The following is an 18,429-nucleotide window of genomic DNA, read 5'->3' on the forward strand; positions in this document are numbered from 1 at the left end:
CGGTCCCGGCCACCGATCACGGGCGGCACAGGGCTGGGAGGTGATGGGCGCGGCTGTTAATGTGTAACCGGGACCGCCACCTTTCACCGGCTCGGGAGGAGCGGGGCCGGGGCAGCGGGCCCGGGGCATTGGGGCCGGGGCATTGGGGCCGGGGCCGCGGGGCCGGGGCATTGGGGCCGGGGCATTGGGGCCGGGGCATTCCGGCCGGGGCATTGGGGCCGGGGCAGCGGGGCCGGGGCCCGGGCGCTGCCGGCGTGCGGGACTCGGTGCGGCCCTGAGCCGGGCGGCCGCGCCACACCTCGTCCGGCACGGCCGGCTCTGCCGGCTTCCCAGCTTTCCCCGAGACTTGTTTTTCTGGCCGGAAGTTTCCTGGAGCCAAATGGCTCCTACCTGCCTGCTCTGCTGGGTGTGTGGCCTCCTCTGCGTCTGGTCAGTGGTGATGGGACACCCCTGCAGCCTTGACCACCAGGTAGGGGGGCCGTGGGGGCTGCGGGTGGGCAGGGCCCCCGCTCCGGGTCCTGCCAGCACAGCTGGGGTGCCCACGGGCGTGGCAGGCAGCTCCTGCTCTGCACAGCTCAAGAGAAGACGGGAGCCAGCGGAGTTAATTGAGAGATGTGCTGTGCCAGCCACAGGGGTGGTTTGGCCATACCCCAAAGCCTGTCTGTCCTGCTCCCAGCCTTGGGCTGAACATGTCATGTTGTCCAGCCTGTTCACCAGAGCATGGCCTGGCACAGCATTGTCTGAGTCATGGCGTTTCTGACTGTGGGGGTCTCTTGGCTGCAGGCGTAACACAGCTGCCCATAAGGGGTGCATGGCAAGCAGCCATGAGTCACATCCCTGAAGATGTCCCAACCCCTCACTCCTTTCCCCAGTGCATGGTGATGCAGTGACTGCAGCCAGGGTGATTGGCAAGCCTGGGGCTGGGATCCCTGAGCACCCAGAAAGGAGCAGGAAACACAACTAAGCTGCTGGGACAAGCACTGCAGCCAGCAGCTTGGCTGCATCAGGCAGGAGCTGAGGGAATGAAGGAAACTGGCTGTCATGGGCCACTGACCTTTCCACTGATCTCTCAGTTATTCCACCCAAAGGTTTGCACTGTTTTCCAAAGCCTCCCTCAGCCCAGCTGTGTTTGAGCTGGAAACAGGACCCATGTGATGCCCCTGTGGCTTTGCCCAATTATAAGCCGGTCCTCAGCACCCCAGGTTTTAAGGGTATATCTGTTCCTCTACCAAGCAGGAACAGCAGGGTCTGATAGGAGATTTAGGTGGACAGGAGGATGAAAGGAGAGGTAAAATAAATGAAAAGCCCATCTAGCGGGAATATAGCCAGACACAGAAACCCAGGACCACAGTAAACTTGCAGCCCAGCATCTCTGCTTGCGAGGTCCAAACACAGCACTTAACAGGAGCTTGTGCCTGCCCAACCAAATTTAAATTTCTGACTTGCTCTCTGTCTGCTTCAGTTTGGACATTTGACCCCTTCCCACTAAAAGCCCAGGCAAGAGTAACCCATGCTGGGGACTGCTACCCAAAACTATTTGAGTTGAGGCACCCTGTTTTACTGGTAAAAAAAAAAATCCATGTGGGTTGACTGATCCTTCCATCCTGCTCTGCTGGTATTTGAGACAGTGAATGGTCCTTGGCCTTTTTGTTTCCTAATACTGACACAGCCAGCTAGCATTAAGCGACAGCCACACACAGTGTATCCTCAGGAACGTGGGGTAGATGAAAGCATTGGTGCACTGTCCTGCACAGGTCCCAGGGAGCTGTTCCTAGCCTGGGTGACTGGTACAGGTGCCTACAGCTCTCCAGCCTGGTCAGCTTCCTGCCAGGCAAAGCTCGCCTGCTTCCCTGCTCCAGCTGGGAGGATGCCCCTGTGTCACACAAAAGCTCCCAGGGGGCTGGAGGTGGGGATCCAGGGTAGGAAAAGGAAGGCCCTCTGCAAACTGACCCTGTATGACAACTGCCCTGTACGGAAGGACAGGGGGGTGACAACCTGCTGCCTTCTCACTCATCCACTTGGGCTCTTCCTCCAGCCCTGCATGCTCCTCCTATGCTGTTTCAGTCAGCTGCTCTCAGTCCTGGGCTGTCCTCCTCACCTTTCTCTATTTATCTAGGCCCACTCCAGTCTGGCAGCTCATGTGCTTTTTAAATGTGTGTGTGTCTTTGCTTATTTTAAACTCTGCTGGGTAATTAAGATATTTGAACTTTTGAGGAGTCTCTCTCTAGAGACACTCCCCATCATGGATAGCCCATCTCAGACAGTAGTTCTTTTCCCAGGGATGGGCCAATTGCAGTGGGAAGAGCCTTCAGCATGCTCCAAGTTCCCTTCCAGGAAACATCACCAGTTTGGACCTCTCCTTCAACTCCTTGGTCATGCCCCATCACAGGACTCTCTTGAAGCATTTCCCTTCTCTGCACTCTCTCAACCTCTCCAGCAATGCCAAGCTTACGCTGAGCCCAGCAGTCTTCTCCAACCTTGGAGCACTGCATCTGCTGGACCTGAGCAGCTGCAGCATCACCTACATCCACGTGGACACTTTCAAGGGTCTGGGAAACTTGCACACACTGCTTCTAAGAAACAACAGCTTGCAAAAGCTTGATGTCCCTTTCCTTTTGCCACTGAAAGCTCTTTTCCATCTGGACCTGCAACACAATGCACTGGTCTCTGTGGACACTTGGAGCCTGCAGCTGCTGGAGACAGTCCCATGGGTCCATCTGGAAGGGAACCCCTGGGTCTGCAACTGCAGCGTGCACCCTCTGCAGCAGTGGCTGTGGCGCAGGCGAGGTGAGTGGAGGGGATGGGTGGCAGGGAGTGTGTTGGCCTGATCCATCGGCAAATGGATCAAGTCTTGCTTGATCCGTTTGCTCTGACCCCTGGGCAAGGTATGAGGTGGCTCTCTGCCCTACCCTGTTGATGGACAGCAAACCGAAAGGTGATGTGTCTGTTCCTTGCTTGCAGTTATGCAGGATACCAAGGATTTCTAACAATGTCAGCAGGATAATTTGGCTACCTTTCTGGGAAATGGGTTGCATGTACACTTTGGCCTCTAAATCCATCTTTGTGTGTCTTTGTGGAGTGACCACATTTTTCATTGTTGAGGACTTGGCAGCTTCCTCTCTGGAGCCAAGTCAGGCTCCAACCATCTGAGCTCAGCTCCAAGTAAGAACAGTGGGGTTTCTGTGGGTATCCATGAATTTGTGAGTCTCCAGTTTAAAGGAACTGCTGATCGGAGTCATACACAGTTCCTTGGTCAGGAGATTTTCCCTTTGGTTGTTTCCTACAATATGCTGAGGGTCAGCAAGTCTGTAAGGCAGAGCCAGGAGCACCTTGCAATGCAACCCATCAACTCAGGAGCAAGCAGGGATCATCTTCTCTAAACAGGAGAGGTGATGGGCACAGACCCCCATCCTACCTTAGCCCATTTGTCTCCCAGCTGTGCAGGTGACCTGTGTGTCGCCCCCGGGGCTGAGGGGCCAGGAGATCACAGCTCTGGATTCTCAGGACCTGGGCTGCCAGATTAAGCAGCGGTTTGCTCGTGAGCTCAGCACAGCACAGCCGATGACAGTGACTGAGAACAACAGTAAGTTGTGCAGATTCAGAGGTGTCCACAAAGTGTCCTCCATCATACTGGATGGGACTGCAGGTGGAGACCCCCTGCTCTGCCCCACAGCCCCAGAGGCTCAGGCTGCTGGGCCATGCTTGTGCAGTGGCTTGGTGGGAGGGTGGCCAACACCTGGAGGTGTTTGTTGGATTTGTGACAGGAAAGTTAACAGGTGCCACAAAGCCACATGGAGCACAGACGCCACAAACCACATGGAGCACAGACTCCACAGTGATGGGCAGCAGTACCAGCCAGGCAGTTTTTCCCCCAGTGTTCACACTCCCTTGGTACCTGGTCTTGGTGAAGGGCATCTGTGTTGCTCCTAATGAAAGTGGTGTAGTGCTGGCTGCACACTGCAGGCAGGCACTGGGCTGGAGGATGGGGAGCACTGGGTGTGCTACAGGCTGACCATGCACCTTTCCTGTGTCACAGCCACGGCACTGCCAGCCGGCAAGGGGGGAAGGAGCTGGCCCTACCTGGTGGGATTCCTGGTGACAGCGATTGCCATCTCCATCCTGATTGCACTGGCTGCCAAGTGCAAGCTTGTCCACAAGAACTTTGCCAGCTACCGCCACCGGCCGCTGCCTGAAATCAGCTCCATCGGAGGCAGACCCATGGAGGATAGCAGCAGCTGGGACAGGGGCTCCTGTGGCAGCCATTCCATAACTGATGCTGCCGACCTGCAAACTGAGGATGATGATGGCTTCATTGAGGACAACTACATCCAGCCCAGTGAGCAGCTACCAACAAAAGAGGAGCGGGAGTTGCATCGCTCCATCTGAGTTTACAAGCTTACAACTCAGCCACCACTGCTGCGGCCTCTTGCTGTTTCCCTAGCTCCACCCTTTTCCTACCTGCCCTTGGCTTTGGGCCTCACATGTCTAGGGCAGGAGGAAGGGAACAGAGAGGAAAGGAGAGAGGGATGGGCTTGGCATGGTGATGGAGGCTGAAGGCAGCCAGTCCCAGAGTGTCCCAGCATGACACCAGTAGGCTGCACTGTCACAGGGACACCAAACCAGGTGCTGCTTTCCCAGCCTTGCTCAGATGCTGAGGATGAAGGAGGTGATGCCTATCATGCCTGGGAAGCCAGGTGAAGTGGGAAGAGGAGCCTGCCCTGGTGCTGCCATGGGGTCTTGGGCACTGGTCCCACTGCCCCATGGTGCCAGACCCAGCCCTGCTCTGTCCCTCAATGTGTTGTCACTCTGAGGTGTGATTAAAGCATGATTTAGCCCTGCCTCTTTGTGCCTGCAATGGTTCGTTGGGACTCTCCCAGTGCCAGTGTCTGGAGGAGACCCCCAGCCCCACAGCTTTGGTGCAGCTTTTTTTGCATGTGCTTTCAAGGACCATAAATACATTCCTCTAACTGTGGCGATGAGAGACCACTTCTGTGGCACAATGAGTGCTCTTGTCCAAACAAATATTTCACCTGCTGTGGTGCAGGCAGCCCTGGTGCATCATCACAGGGTTTCTGTGCGTGTCTGTCCAACCATGGCCCTTCTTTCTTTTCTCTCTTCCCTCTCCCTGAAGACAAGCTAAAAGACAGCTTTCCCCTGTCAGCTCTGCAGAGCTGAGCAAACTCATCAGTGCTGCCAGTTGCAGTGCCAGGCCCATGTGCTGGGGCGAGGTGACCCTCTCCTCCAGCACCCATTACAGAGTTCCACGTGTCTCTTCAACTGTGGAGTTGCACAAATGTGATAATTTTTATATTCCTGTCATCTTCATCTTTGTGGTATGATGAAGAGCACATGAGACAGATAAATGCAAGTTATTTCTGCTGGACTTGGTTGTGCTTTCATGGGTTACTCTGGAGTTAAAAGCAGGGAACAGCAGTGGCATTCACCTTCAGTAAGTGATTCATAAGGCTGGAACCAACCCGTTGGGAAGATTTCCCAGGGCACAGCCCAGTCATTACCATCCCTGATAGCTCAGGAGTCTCTTTGTCATGCTCCAGAGTAAGAGATACCAACACAGGAAAGCATTTCTCAAAGCTTTGCCACACAGCTAATTCCTCCACCTCCTTCAAATCTCTGTTTCACTGCTAACTGCCTTTCGATTTTTTTCCACTCATTAAAACATCTAGTATATAAGAAAGGTAAATAATACACCTCAGAGAATGTAAACCAAAGGGGAAAAATGGGTCAGGCATTGGATGGATGAGACAGGGTAGAGAGCAAATGTGCCACTTGAAGCCTTGAGCAGGAGTAAAATCTGCTGGCTTCTTTCAGCGGTCAGCCAGTTTTTGCTCTTAAATGCCATATTTCTAAAGTGAACTTTACTTTTTCAGTTACTGTCTCATCATTTGCCTTCTGGGCTCATCAGCTACCAGTGAAAATACACTATATAATGTATTTTTGGAAATTTCTAATATGTTTTAGGTAAGATATTTAAATCTGTGGTCTGGGAAAAAGCATTTCAGTTATCTTTTGGAGGGTATTTTCTGGGCTTTTCAACATGCTTTTCAATCACATGAATTCATACTAGATGCAGTCTTTTCTTTTTTGTCTTGGTGATGTCTTAAAAAAAGTTAAAAATACAAGCATCCAGGCTTATTTGTCCAGGATCTTACTCACCAGCCCCTCAGCACTTAGTGGTTGGATGGCTTGTCTACTTGACCCTGCTCATAAGTTCACCCATTTATTTTTTAGCCAAGTAGACATGGCAGGTTTTCTTGTGTGTGTGCATGTGTGTGTGTGTGTGCATTTTCTGTCCCCTCTCAGGCAGTTGGGGTGCAAGTGAGCAGGAACCTGGCAACTCATGTTTGGGGGGAAATACATCTGGCTTGCAGAGCTGGAAATAAAAGGGGTCAGAGCATGAAAAGGAGGATCCTTCTCCAGGGGTCCACCCAGGAAGCTGCCATGAGGGCCTGGCTGAAGCTGGCCGGGAGCAGGAGCAGGTATGCAGGCAGACTGGTTCCAGGTGTGAGGCTCAGCCCTGCCACAGGGTGAAACAGCTTCTCTGTAAACAAACTAGCCAGCACTGACACATTCAGGAGGCTTTGTGTGCTCCCTGTGAGGATCTTTCAGGGGCATAACAAGGTCTCAGGTTCACAGAGCAGCAGTAAGGGGCTCTGGATATGTCTGTGTTCTTAAGCAGAGAGAGACTAACATGCATCCGGAGGTGGGAATTGTGTATCAGGAGAGAAGTACATGCATTTTTGGGGCTCTGGTGGCATTGCCACACTAGCTGGTGATCCAAAACCACAGCCACGTGAGGGACCTTGGTCTGTTGTGATTACTGCCCTGGGCTGAGGCCAGCCCTGAAAAGCCCTGACACCTCTGCTCTGCAGAGAGACCTGCATTCAAATATCAGCCTTCAACACAATTAACTTCTCTAACACTTTATTATGTATGTCCACATACAACACAAGAACCAAGAAACAAACCAGCACCTGTGCTGTAGAGGGGAGTCAGGGATTGGGCAGCACAGGCTGTCCCTCTGGGCAGCTGGACCCAGCCACCATCTTCAGGCACAGCTGTTGTCTCCTTGGTTTGCTGTCCTGGCCCACAGTCAAATCCCCCTTTTCTGGCACAATTCACAGGCACTTGGGGCATGTTTTGAAGGTACTTAGTGGGACAGGATTCACATTGACATGCAGGCAGCATGGAGCTGCGAGCTGGGCACAGTCATGCCTCTTCACAGAAATGCCCAGATGTGCAAAACAGCTGGTGTGCAGGCAGCTGTGGCCTGTCAGCACGTGCGGGCTGGTGGAGCTGGCAGTCACTGCTGGACCACTGGTGCTGACAGAGGGAGTACAGCCTGGCATAACTGCACATGCACTGACACAGAGCAGCAGCAGTGGTGATGGTGGTGCAAGACCATTCAGCTCTGGCCTGTCCCCTTCCGTGTAGGCACAGGGGTCCCTGATGGACCTGGGGCCAAACAGCCCAGGGGGGAAGAAGAGCTCAGCTTTGAAGAGATTTAGCACAGGAGGATCTGAGCTCACCACCACCTTCTGAGCTCCTGGGCAGATTAAGGGAGGAGATGGAGAGAGAAGAGGAAATAGCAGTTTAATAAAATCTACAGATTATGTGAAAGTAGCAGAAGAAAATGTAGAAATAACAGAGATACAGAGAGAAAAGCTCAAAGGATGCACCTGTACACTGGGAAAGACAATCCAAGGCTTCAGGCAAAGGAAAGTCGGCAGGAGCAGGGCAAGAACAGGTGGATACAGATGTGGTCTCATGAGATCTCACTGCATTGGGAATGGTTGGTCTGGAGCTGTGAAGGGGTGAAGGCCTCACTGACCAGCTGATGGTGAGCTCTGACACTGCCTCCAGGTGTAACATGGACAGTGATTTGTGCTACTGGCAAGGGAATTGGCTACCATCCTCTTCCAAATGAATTTGTTACCAGGCATCAAAAAACAGTAGCTCAGTCTTGTTCCATTGCAGAGGACACTTGGCAAATAATGAGCAAAACCAACATCTGGGGCAGAACAATTCAGGTGAAGGAAAGATGGGAGCAGAGAAGATGAAAAATCACAGAATAGTCTGAGCTGGAAGGGGCCCAGGAGGATCACAGAGTCCAACTCTTAAGAGAATGGCCCACATGGGGTTCACACCTGTGACCTTGGTGTTGTTAGCACCATGCTCTGACCAACTTGCTAAGAGGAAGAGGTCATGCAGGAGCATCTTCAGCAGGAGGTTGGGCTCTATGTCTATGGTAAGGGCAGTGAAATGGTTAGTGAGTCTATGAGGGAAATGAGAATTTTGTCAGGTAAATTACACTTAAGTCACAGGAAAAGTTCCTGGGGTCAATTGTTAGTCTGCCTCTGATAGAGACACCTTGGTGATAAAACAAGACACCTTGTAGAGATAAAACACCAAAAAAGCTCCAGGTAGGGCCCAAGTGACAGTAGAGGAACTTTTCTGCCCTGCAGCAGCTGCAGCACTTGGGAGACAGAAACAGCATGGAAACAAGCAGGGACTGGGATGAGCTGCAGGGCTCCTGGCAGCAGAGGGAAACTCCTGTAGGAGGGCACAGCACTCTCCCCTCACACAGCTTTTGCAGAAGGCAGCCCCAGCCCCAGGATTTGGGCATCCCATCACCATCCCCTGCCGACTGCACCTTGCTGTTTGTGGCTCATGTAGCTGGAGCATCCTGGCATGATAAGAGAGCCCCAACACTCAGTCCAGCACAGATAACCCATCAGGGCTTGGCACCAACACTGCTTCATCACCCCTTTGATAAACCACAGGTGATGGTGGGCTGCAGAAATGTAACACTGGAACAGATCCTGGCATTGCAAACACAAACAGCATTTCATGTGAGGTCCAGCCATGCTGTGGCTCTAGCACACACAATCCTATGCAAATCCCACACTCACTCCCACAGACACCAGTGATTTCTTGGGAGCAGCCCCTGCAGCCATACCTCCCACCAGGCTCCCTCGTGCCTGCTGACACACAAAATATCTCTTGCCATTCACCAGCTGCTAGAGACTCTACTTCACTCAGCAGCTGGAGGCTCTGCACAGAGCACAGGTTGGTTTTATACCACCCGCGATTACAGCCTCTCCTGCCAGGAGAGCGTATGACACAGTTCCAGGAACTGCAGGAACCAGACAAGTACTGGGGTTCCCAGGGATACAGGACAGGCTCACCTTCACTGTGTAACATGGGTCACAGCCAGGCAGGCAGCAGCTGACACAGGAGGCTTTGTGGAGATCAAATGCCAGCCAGGTCAGAGCCCATCCAGGTGCCCTGAGTCTGTGCTGTGCCACCAGCCTGAGGCAAAGCAAATGCCAGTCATCTCCAACAGGAACACTGGGCACACTGCAGCTCTCGCCCTTCCCTGGGGAAAGGCCATCTCTGATGGCTGTATCCACTGAGGCTCACACAGAGGCGTCCTGGGTCAGATCAGGTTGGCCATGCTGGAGGTGGGGGGAAGCCGCCTGTTTCCAGCGAGGCGGCCGGAGATGGTGAAGATGCGGATCTCGCCGGTCTCCAGGCTCCGCGGAGCTGCCCGGCGGCAGGAGGTGCACAGCAGGTATAGCAGCAGGCAGAGGAGGATGGCACTGCCAGCAGTCAGGAGGATGACCCCGCTGGTGAACATGCTGGCCAGCGGCCGTGCGGGGCTGAGCTGCATGGTGGTGGTGGTGGAGAGGATGGTGAGCACCACCCCGCAGACCAGCAGCACCAGGGCGCTCAGCAGCAGCACCAGGCAGTCCGAGAAGCCCCCGCTCTTCAGGAGCTCGATCTGATCCCGGCTGCGGATGCAGTTCATGTCCTGGATTGCAGAGCTCAGCAGCTGCTTCAGCAGCACGAGCAGGGCCAGGAGGCAGAGTGTGGTGCCCACGGCGAGCCGCCACTCTCCAGAGCGGCTGCTAGTGCTGTACAGCAGGATGATGCCCCCAATCCCACAGGCCAGAATCAGCACCACGGCCATCCCATAGCACAGGATGGACTTTTTGGGGTCCTGGAACCACCAGAGCTCCACATGCTCTTCCAAGATATTCCTCTGGATGTGGTCTGCGTCTGCAGGGGTGCGGGGGCTGCTCAGCTCTGCCAGCTCTGGCATGGTGGGCAGCTGGGTGAAGAGGGCACAGAGGTGGCACAGATGAATTTGCACCCTTACAGCAAATGGAGGGTCAATGCAGCAGCAGTGGTGAAGGCAGCTGCATTTCTCCAGCAGTGATGTCTCGGTCTCATTCTTTGGATCCTGATGGAATTTCCTTTTGCAGTGGTGCCACCAGGAGAGTTATAGTCCATGTGCTGGGGTTGAGCCCACCACCGAGGCAGGGCTGTGAAACATGACGGAGTGTTCCCAGAGCAGCACCACAGGGGAACTGCCAGGGCTGTCTCCTTCCTTTCCCGTGTCTTTCATCTGAAAAAGTCAAGAAGAGAAGATATCATTAAACAGAGACCCTGCTCCCCTGTACCAAACAATCTTGTGCCAGACCCTGGGCCTTGGTTGCTGAGGCTGGCCTGCAGACCTTACTGTGCTTCCCTCACAGGAGCCCTGTGTGCTGGAGAACAGATCAGCCGCATGTCTTGTGGGAGACCTCCTTGTGCTGCGGGGGAACCCCAGCCTGCCCCAAGGGCGAGTCTCCTGCCTCTCCAGTGCTTTGTGCCCAGCTCAGAGGCTGCTGGCACATTGCTGCCCAAAGGACTCTGCCTGCAGCTGGTGCTGGCAGCAGGGCAGGGAGTGAGCAGAGGCAGGTCCCTCCTGGGATAAAGCCCCATTCACAGCTCTGGCTTCACATGCTCCCTCATCAGCATCAGCCTCTTGTCACCAACTGGCTCTGCTGCCCAGAACGGGAGGTGGGGGTCAGGACCAGGGTTTAACTCTTCCATTCCAGTGACTGGAAGAGTGAGAGCTGCCATAGTTGTGTGTTCTCAGCCCTATCCCCATCCCTGCACTGCCAGTGGTTTCCCCTCAGAAGTTCCCTACAGAAATATGGTAGCTAATCTCCAGTGATCTCAGCATGTGCCTGGGAAGAGCCCTTAGCTGTAGCCTGGCACCCTGAGATTTTGCTCTCTTGCTGCTGGTCTGTGAAGCACTTTGCCACTGGAGGGGAGCAGAGGAAGGGCAGCATTGGCTCCAAGGTGCTGTACTTAGCTGGGCTCCCCTGGGCACAGCACCTTGTCTCAGCCCACCACTCATGGTTCTCAGGCTTGTGTCCCCACTATCCTGGCCCTCTTTAATACTTCTTTGGGTACAGTTTTAGATCAAGAATGGAAACCACTTGCATTTCTCTCACATAACATTCCTCTCTGGCATGTGAGTGCTCCAGCTGGTCCCACAGCACTACAGGGATCCTCTAGAACAACTACTACCCAAACCATGGAGAGGTGCTGGAGAGGACAGCATGGGAGCATGCCAGGAATGGCTGAGCCTGGAGACATGGGGCAAACCCCAGAGACCCAGGGGAGGCAGCCTCTCTGGTCACCTCCTAGACAGGACAATGCACCCTTGGCCACCACAGGCACACACATGAACTGCTCTGAATCCTGCAGATTCATGCAGGGACAGGAACTGACTCAGGTCCCTTGTGTCAGAGCTGTGTCACTTCTCCTGGGTGGGGAGACAGCCACCCTGCCTGCTAGAAATGGCTCTCAGGAGCCCATCAGGCTGCATCAAACACACTCTGTACCCTGCTCTGCTCGGCACTGGGGCTCAGGGCTCATTACACACAGGCACAGAGGATTTATGACCTCCACACGTGGCAGCTCTGCACGCACCAGGGCTCTCTCCTGCCGTCACTCTCCCTGTCTCTGTTCTCCACACACCGCATCCCTCATGGCAATGCCTTTGCTGCCAGCAAACCTCAAAGCCCCTCTATGGGGCCCGGCCAACACGGCCGTGGGGACAGGGAGGACAATTGTGCAGGGAATGCCCGAACCAGACACCGCCTGACAGTGTCAGGCCAAGCTCCTGAGTCACTCCCCGGCTGTGATGGAGCATGAGCTCACTCGGGACGTGGCTCGGGCCGCTGCCAGCGGCGGCGCGTGTCCGTGTCCGGGAATTCTGTGGGCACGGCGGGTTGGCAGGCCCGGCCGCGCCGGGCTGCTCCTGGGGAGCCGGGCAGCGATGGCTGCAGCACAGAAACCCCGGCTCCAGAGGGGACACCCCTGCTGGGACACCCGTGGGACACCTACGGCTCCTGGCTGGAGCCAGAGCAGTCAGAAAGCACCAGTTAGAGGGAGAAAGGAGCTGTGGCTGAGCGTGTTGGTTTGTGCCTGCTGGGATGCACTTGGAGTGTGTGTGGGACAGCAGATACCTTGCGCTGCCGGGTGTGCCCAGGACACAAGTCCCCAGGAAGGTGAGGATGTCACGGGGCACTATTAGAGAGAAGCAAGGAGACATTGAGTCTGGAGCTGTTTCCTTAGCCTATGCAAATCAGCTTGGTGCTAAACATTGCTCTCTCCTGCCTTTCCTTCTCCAAGCACAAAGGTGCCTTCTCTCCTCCTTAGCAGTGAATGGGTGAGTCTAATAGATTGCAAGCTTGTAGATTAAACTGAGATTTCAGACTAAGAGAACATAAAGCTTGAAGTGCAAAGTCTGTGTCCCTCTGCTGCTTGACCCAAGTTATACGAGTCAAACAGTAAACAAGGAAACCACAGCAGCATGAACCACAATGAGGGAAAATGTGATCAAAAATCAAACTACAGCACTGCATTCTCATGTTACTTTTAAAAATTTAACCATTTTAGTTTTTTATTTGCTCAGAAGAAGGACAAGGGAGCAAAAAAAACCAACCAACCAAACAAACAAAAAACACCCTAGGAACATATGGTCAAAGAAGGAAAGGAAAGGAAAATCAAGCTATCACCTCTAAAAGCATGTATTTCCCAGTGTTATATTAACCTCTATTAAACAAATTATTTGGAGAGTTTCCCAGTGTTATATTAACCTCTATTAAACAAATTATTTGGAGAAGCAAAGGCTTCTACTGAAGTGTGCTTTCATGTTTCCTTATGTCTGTTTGAAAATGTTCTGGGAATATAATCTTTTGCTCTAAAACAATCCACACTTGCTTCTTTAGACCCTGAGGGCTTGTGCTGCTATTAATAGTATTTTACTCCTAGAATCACAGAATGATTAAGGTGGGATGGGACCTTGTGAAGTCACCTGCTTAAAAGCAGAGTTCACCTAAAAGTCAGACAGAGCAGGTCAGGGCCCCATTCATTTACATGCCAAGGATGGAAGATCCACAACCCCTCAGGGATCATTCCAGAGTTAAATCACGCTCACCATGAAAACATTCCTCCTTAAAACTAGCTACAGTTTCTCGTTCCTCAGGCTGGCTGCTCCCACCCTCTTCAGAAAACTTTCTTTATATGCTAAACCAAAGCAGCCCTATCCTGGGCTGTCACCCACCACTCCATAAAGAAGGGATGAACCTAGACCTCACAGCAGCTTTGCTGACCTGCTTTCTTGGCACTGTGCAGCCCATCACTTTGCCCAGACCAGACCCAGAGAAAGGAAGGAATAGAGATGCTTTCTCTGCCATGAGGGAGGACAGCCATCCCAAGCTGTTGTCCCTCCTTTTGGTGTTCTTTGGCCTACCTGGTCTCACAAATAACAATCTGGGAAAGACCATAACAAGCCAGTTGGCCCATCAGATTGTTGTATTTGATAGTCTGGATCACAGATCATTAACCTCCATATTTACTCACTACTGAAGCCAGCACCTTCTGTGTTCCCATCTCTGCAAGAGAAAAGGGAGGAGAGGACCAGCCCAGCCACACAATGCTTTAAGTCCAAAGAGCACATTTCAGGAAAAAAGTGACATGCTGTCCTTCCCCATTGCTGCCTGGCAGCTGTGGAGGAAGAACAGGAAAGCACTAGGAATGCAGGAAAACAAAAATATTCATGTTTTTCCTTTTCCATTGTGTTGGTTGTTTTTTTCTTTCCCTATTCTGACAACATGTAACTGGAAATTGAGGGTCATCATCAATGTGCTTCTGGCCACTCCTGGCTGCAGGTGTGGGAGATGTACACTGGCTGAATGCCTCGGAATGATACATTCATATATTTATTTACATAGAAACTTTTTGTGCCTGACAGACTGATATCTGGCAGACAGGCCATGGACTGTACATTAATTAACAATTCAATTTCAGAGCCACATACAATTCAGCTCTTGAAATATTCTTCACTTCCCTCCTCTCCTCAAACCCCAGGTAGCCCTTGAAACAATGCTTACCCACAGGGTTTAGGTGGGCAAGTCTGGGGATGAGACAGGCTCCTGCAGTACTTCCTTGTACTTCCAGACTTGGAAGGGTTTTATGCAGCTTTTACGTGGACTTTGTAAGTGTAATGGAGACTGGGAGAGTCCAACAAGATTTGCTATAAAATAACAATACATAAAATTATTTACCTGAGCAGTGTAGATGAGAGCAAACAGAGCTTCACAATCTCAAACAAATCGAAGCCATCTCAGCCCTCTGTTTTCCCAGTCCATCACAGCTTATTTGCTTCTTCGCCTGATCTGTCCATAGCCTGTTTGGGATGGACCTGCCACCACTCTGTGCCTTACAAAAATCTTTAGTCCAGAATAGGCATAAACATTTTCCCATAATGTCATGTAATTTTTTTAAACTTCCAATGCTTTAGGAAGCATTTCTTTACCAAGAGAGTCAGCCCTGAATTGTTGTATGTCCCTTCCAATTGAAACAGTACATTCTATTCTGACTATTGTATTCTAGTTTGTCTGTTCTAGCCTATTGTGTTGTCTATTCTATTGTATTTCAATTGAAAAGGACCTAAAATGATCATTTAGTCCAACTGCCTGACCAATTCAGGGCTGACCAAATTCAAGAATGTTTTTTAGGGCATTGCACAGAAGCCTCTTCAATACTGACAGGTTTGGGCTATCAATCAATTCTCCAGGAAGTGTGTTCCAGAGTTTGACCCCCTTTTCAGTAAAGAAATGCTTCCTAAGCATATTTGATTCTGTTCTAACTCCCTATAGGCTCAAAGAGTATTAAGCTCATGTATCTTGTTTTATGACTGAATTACTCTCAATGTACAAACCAGAAGCTCTGAGTGTCATGGTGCTCAAGGCCTGTCACCTGGGAGCATGTGGGAAGTTCCCTCTCTGAGAACTCAGGACTGGGGATGAAGGAACCTGCAAGGAATAGGAGTAATGGGGCTTTTATGTGGCATCTATCTGTCTTGCCCAAAATCCTAGCTTGAGATCCACACTCCTTTGCCTGCCACACCAACCACCAGTTCCTAATGCTCCTCCTTTCCTGGGCTGCTTGGGATCTATGCAAATCTGTGCAGTTTGATGTGTACCTCTGGGGAGAGCCCACCCTCTGTCCCCTGACAGATGGATAATCTTTCCCAGAAGTGAGCTGCTGTCCCAGCAGTGCTCCTGCCACGAGACTCCATTTGGGAAGCCCCAGGGAACCCTGGGTGAGGGTGAATTGTCCCTTCCCTTCCCCAAGCCTAGGGGTTCTGGGCTTAAGGATGGTGGAGGGCTTTTTGTAACAAGGTCAGTGCACAGCTGTCTTTTACACAGATCTAGACACTTTTGGCACGCTCCATTGTAAAATGTCATGTTCCCCTTCCTCTTTGTACACTCACAGGCATCCATTATCCTGACCCTGCAGAGCCTGTCCTGATGCACCTCTGCCAAGGGTAGCCTGGGAGTTCCAAGGGAACAAGACGCTGAGAGGAAACAATAGCACAAGGAAGAAATGATTTGGAGGCAAGAAGCAGGGTCTCTTAAGAAGTAAGGCTGAAGCAGCCTCAAACCTGCCAGCAGCTGCTGCTGGAGCTCCTTCCCGCACAGCTCCCAGGGAGGAAGGGATCACTCACCTGCAGCAGACGCTGCCCACATGCGACAGCCTGGCACACTTCCCTGCTCCAGGCTGGCAGCAGTACTTTTCCCAGGCTTTCCTTCCACTGGATCCAGCTAACGAGGGAGCCCACGGGGAAAATCTCTTCCCTTCCTCTTGCAAGTGCCTGCCAAGACCCAGGTGCGGCTCCCCTTCGCGGTGCCGCGGCAGCACCGAGGTCCGGCGGCAGCGCTCCCCTCCTGCCCGGGCAGGTGCATTCCCCAGCTGGGTGGCGGCTCAGCAATCCTGCTGCTGCTCTTGGAGACGCTCCAGAGCCGCGCCGCTGAGCAGGTGATACCCCTCCCTCCTCGGGCAGGATCTGGCCTCTGGCCACACACCGATCCTGGAAGATGGCTCATTTCCTCCCAGCTGGAGGTGAAGGGGTGCCAGAGCCGGGGAGCAACTCCCAGGCAGTAAGGGACAGTGCTAGGGGACACTTGACACACTCAGCAAGCATTTGGTATTAAATAAAGTAGCTCCTGCTCTACTGTATAGGTTAGGGCCATCCAGTCATATCAGAGCCTCTTCCTGTGGCAGAAGTTCAGGCGAGCACTCAAGTCAGGCCAGATGTCACCGTCACATCTTCCCACCAAAAGCTGCAGAGCCCCCTCCCTGGGAGACAGCAATACCAGCAGAGTGTACCATGCTGCAGAAGAACTGATTTCCTGGTGGGGAAAAAAGGGTAGCTATTTTGAGAGAAATCAGGGAAACAGAAAAGCATTCATTTAAGAGTTGAAGAATAACAAAAGGGAGTAGCAGGAATGCTGAAGTCAGTAGGGGAATAGGATTCCCTGACTGATCAATGTCCCTTCCTTCCTGGCTAGGTTTCATGATAGCAGAAGGGATCATTACCGTTAGTCTGATCAGCTGGAAAATCTCCAGGGAAATGCAGGAAGAAGAGAACGGGACTGAACAACAGCTCTTGCCTGGCTAATGGAAAGGAAGGCTCAGTTATTAAGTCACATGTTACTTTTTTATCAGGCGGTGAGAAGGGAAGCTTAGGATATACTAATCAAATAGAAACCAAGTAGTATGACAGGTTCAGGAGAAAAATCCGATATGTCTTTTGAGACTTGTGAAATATCATCAGTCCAAAGGATGTTGTCCTACATATAAAAAAACAAATGGTATGTGATAGGTTTTCCTATACAAACACCTTTGAACAATGAGCTTAACCCTATCCAGAAAAACCTGGTTTTTTAGTTGGCCCAGTAAGCAAAGAAGTCATCTAAGGGGAAACCTTATTCAGATAGCCATATAGTAATTTTAAAATTAAAGTTGTAGCTTTATAAGAGCATGAAATGCTTACCAGCTCCTCTAGGGAGGTACCAGTAGGAGAAACAGAACAATGAAGGTCAAGAGAGGAGGAAAGCAGAAAATTATTTTGCACCCTGAGAGAATTCAGAAGACTATTAGCACACAAAACAAGAATCCAGTTACAGCTTAGTTCTAAAACATTTATAGAGTTTGTGTGTGGGAGTTTCACCTTGGCCTGCTTTTCCCACTATAGAAGGGGATTGTACATCTATTTTGCTTCCAGCAGGTCTGCTGTAACACTCCGCTGTGCCTGATGTTTAATTTTCCCCTATACAAGCAATGTTTTAGCTGCCCCTTAGCCACTAAGATCAAGTTCACAATCCTCTTCAGCCTAGTCTGGCAGCTGAAGCTACCTATGTTCATCTGACAGGCTGTGTATTGCCTTTAAAATTTGCTAACAAGGGTGACATGGGGCATATTTTTAAGCGTATCAGTCACCATTTAGAAATAATTCACTATCCATATAGGCATATTAGGAAAAAGATTCTTATTCAGAAAAGCTGATTGCATTTCTCTAAACCACAACTATTAAAGCAGTGTGTTGTATGATTCCAGCACTCAATTTGTCCTGACAGAGAGAGGGGAAAATTATACCACACGAGAGCCTAGCCAATTAAAATGGGTGTGTTCTGAAAATTTTAGAGGGAACTAGTTTCTAAAATATTTACTAATTACATTAATTACATCCTATTTCTGTACAGGAAGTATCAAAATAATTATATGGGGAGGGGAGGAGGAAGAAAGGGTGTTAAGCTAGCCCATTAACAGAACATTAACTTCTTCCTTTTGCTCCTGTGAAACCTATGCCCCATACAGGTTAAAGATGCAAAATGAAAAAAAAAAAAAAAAAAACCACGAAATAAACTTAATTCCACATTCATGGACAAAGCACTCAGCTGAAGTCTCCAAAATCATTGGAGCTCATGGAACCATCTATTTTGCCATGGTATTGCCCTGGAAATGAGTCTAGTATTCCTGATGGTAATGCAGCTTACATGTTACCCAGCCCTGGCACCACCTTCCTCTGTATATTAGGAGTATATTAAAAGCATTTATCACTTTTTGACAACTCAGGATAGGAAATGAAACAGCAATATACTGGCTGCTGTAATACCATATAGTTCCATGCTCAACCAGTAGCTCAAACTTCTGATAGATGTGAAATACTCCTCAGTGGGACAGTGTGTCATGCAGTGACAACAAAAGATGAAAAATTTA

General features: G+C 51.2%; 2 protein-coding genes across 7 annotated transcripts in view; one reads left to right on the forward strand and one right to left on the reverse strand.

Moving 5' to 3' along the window:
* The window catches only part of C8H1orf210 (chromosome 8 C1orf210 homolog), a 21,598-nt gene extending 16,758 nt beyond the window's left edge, over positions 1-4,840 (forward strand). For 2 of the 3 annotated variants that reach the window (XM_085585763.1, XM_085585762.1), the window contains exons 2-4: positions 2,280-2,787; positions 3,437-3,583; positions 4,037-4,840. In XM_085585763.1, coding sequence (XP_085441889.1) covers positions 2,376-2,787; positions 3,437-3,583; positions 4,037-4,386 — 909 coding nt within the window. In that variant the 5' untranslated portion in view covers positions 2,280-2,375 and the 3' untranslated portion in view covers positions 4,387-4,840. Of the gene's footprint in view, positions 1-233; positions 470-2,279; positions 2,788-3,436; positions 3,584-4,036 lie in introns of those variants that run through there. The other variant, XM_021530114.3, reaches the window with a different exon arrangement.
* Positions 4,841-6,925: 2,085 nt separating this feature from the next.
* On the reverse strand, positions 6,926-18,421 carry TMEM125 (transmembrane protein 125). 4 transcript variants are annotated; one of them, XM_085585768.1, is made up of 3 exons: positions 15,086-15,868; positions 14,256-14,398; positions 6,926-10,429 (listed from the first exon to the last, which is right to left on the reverse strand). In XM_085585768.1, exon 3 carries the CDS (start codon positions 10,121-10,123, stop codon positions 9,458-9,460), a length of 666 nt encoding a protein of 221 aa, XP_085441894.1. In that variant the 5' UTR covers positions 10,124-10,429; positions 14,256-14,398; positions 15,086-15,868; the 3' UTR covers positions 6,926-9,457. The 4 variants fall into 4 exon arrangements, with proteins under 4 accessions (XP_085441894.1, XP_085441895.1, XP_085441896.1 ...); XM_085585769.1 differs by lacking the exons at positions 14,256-14,398; positions 15,086-15,868 and adding an exon at positions 15,875-18,421; XM_085585770.1 differs by lacking the exons at positions 14,256-14,398; positions 15,086-15,868 and adding an exon at positions 10,544-12,120.
* Positions 18,422-18,429: the final 8 nt, after the last annotated feature.

Source organism: Lonchura striata, chromosome 8 (genome assembly GCF_050655825.1).
Source record: "Lonchura striata isolate lonStrDom1 chromosome 8, ASM5065582v1, whole genome shotgun sequence".
NCBI classification, from domain to species: domain Eukaryota; kingdom Metazoa; phylum Chordata; class Aves; order Passeriformes; family Estrildidae; genus Lonchura; species Lonchura striata.

Coding starts and splice junctions, on each gene's coding strand:
- TMEM125 (XM_085585769.1), bottom strand. CDS start 10,123: ATGCCAGAGCTGGCAGAGCTGAGCAGCCCCCGCACCCCTGCAGACGCA.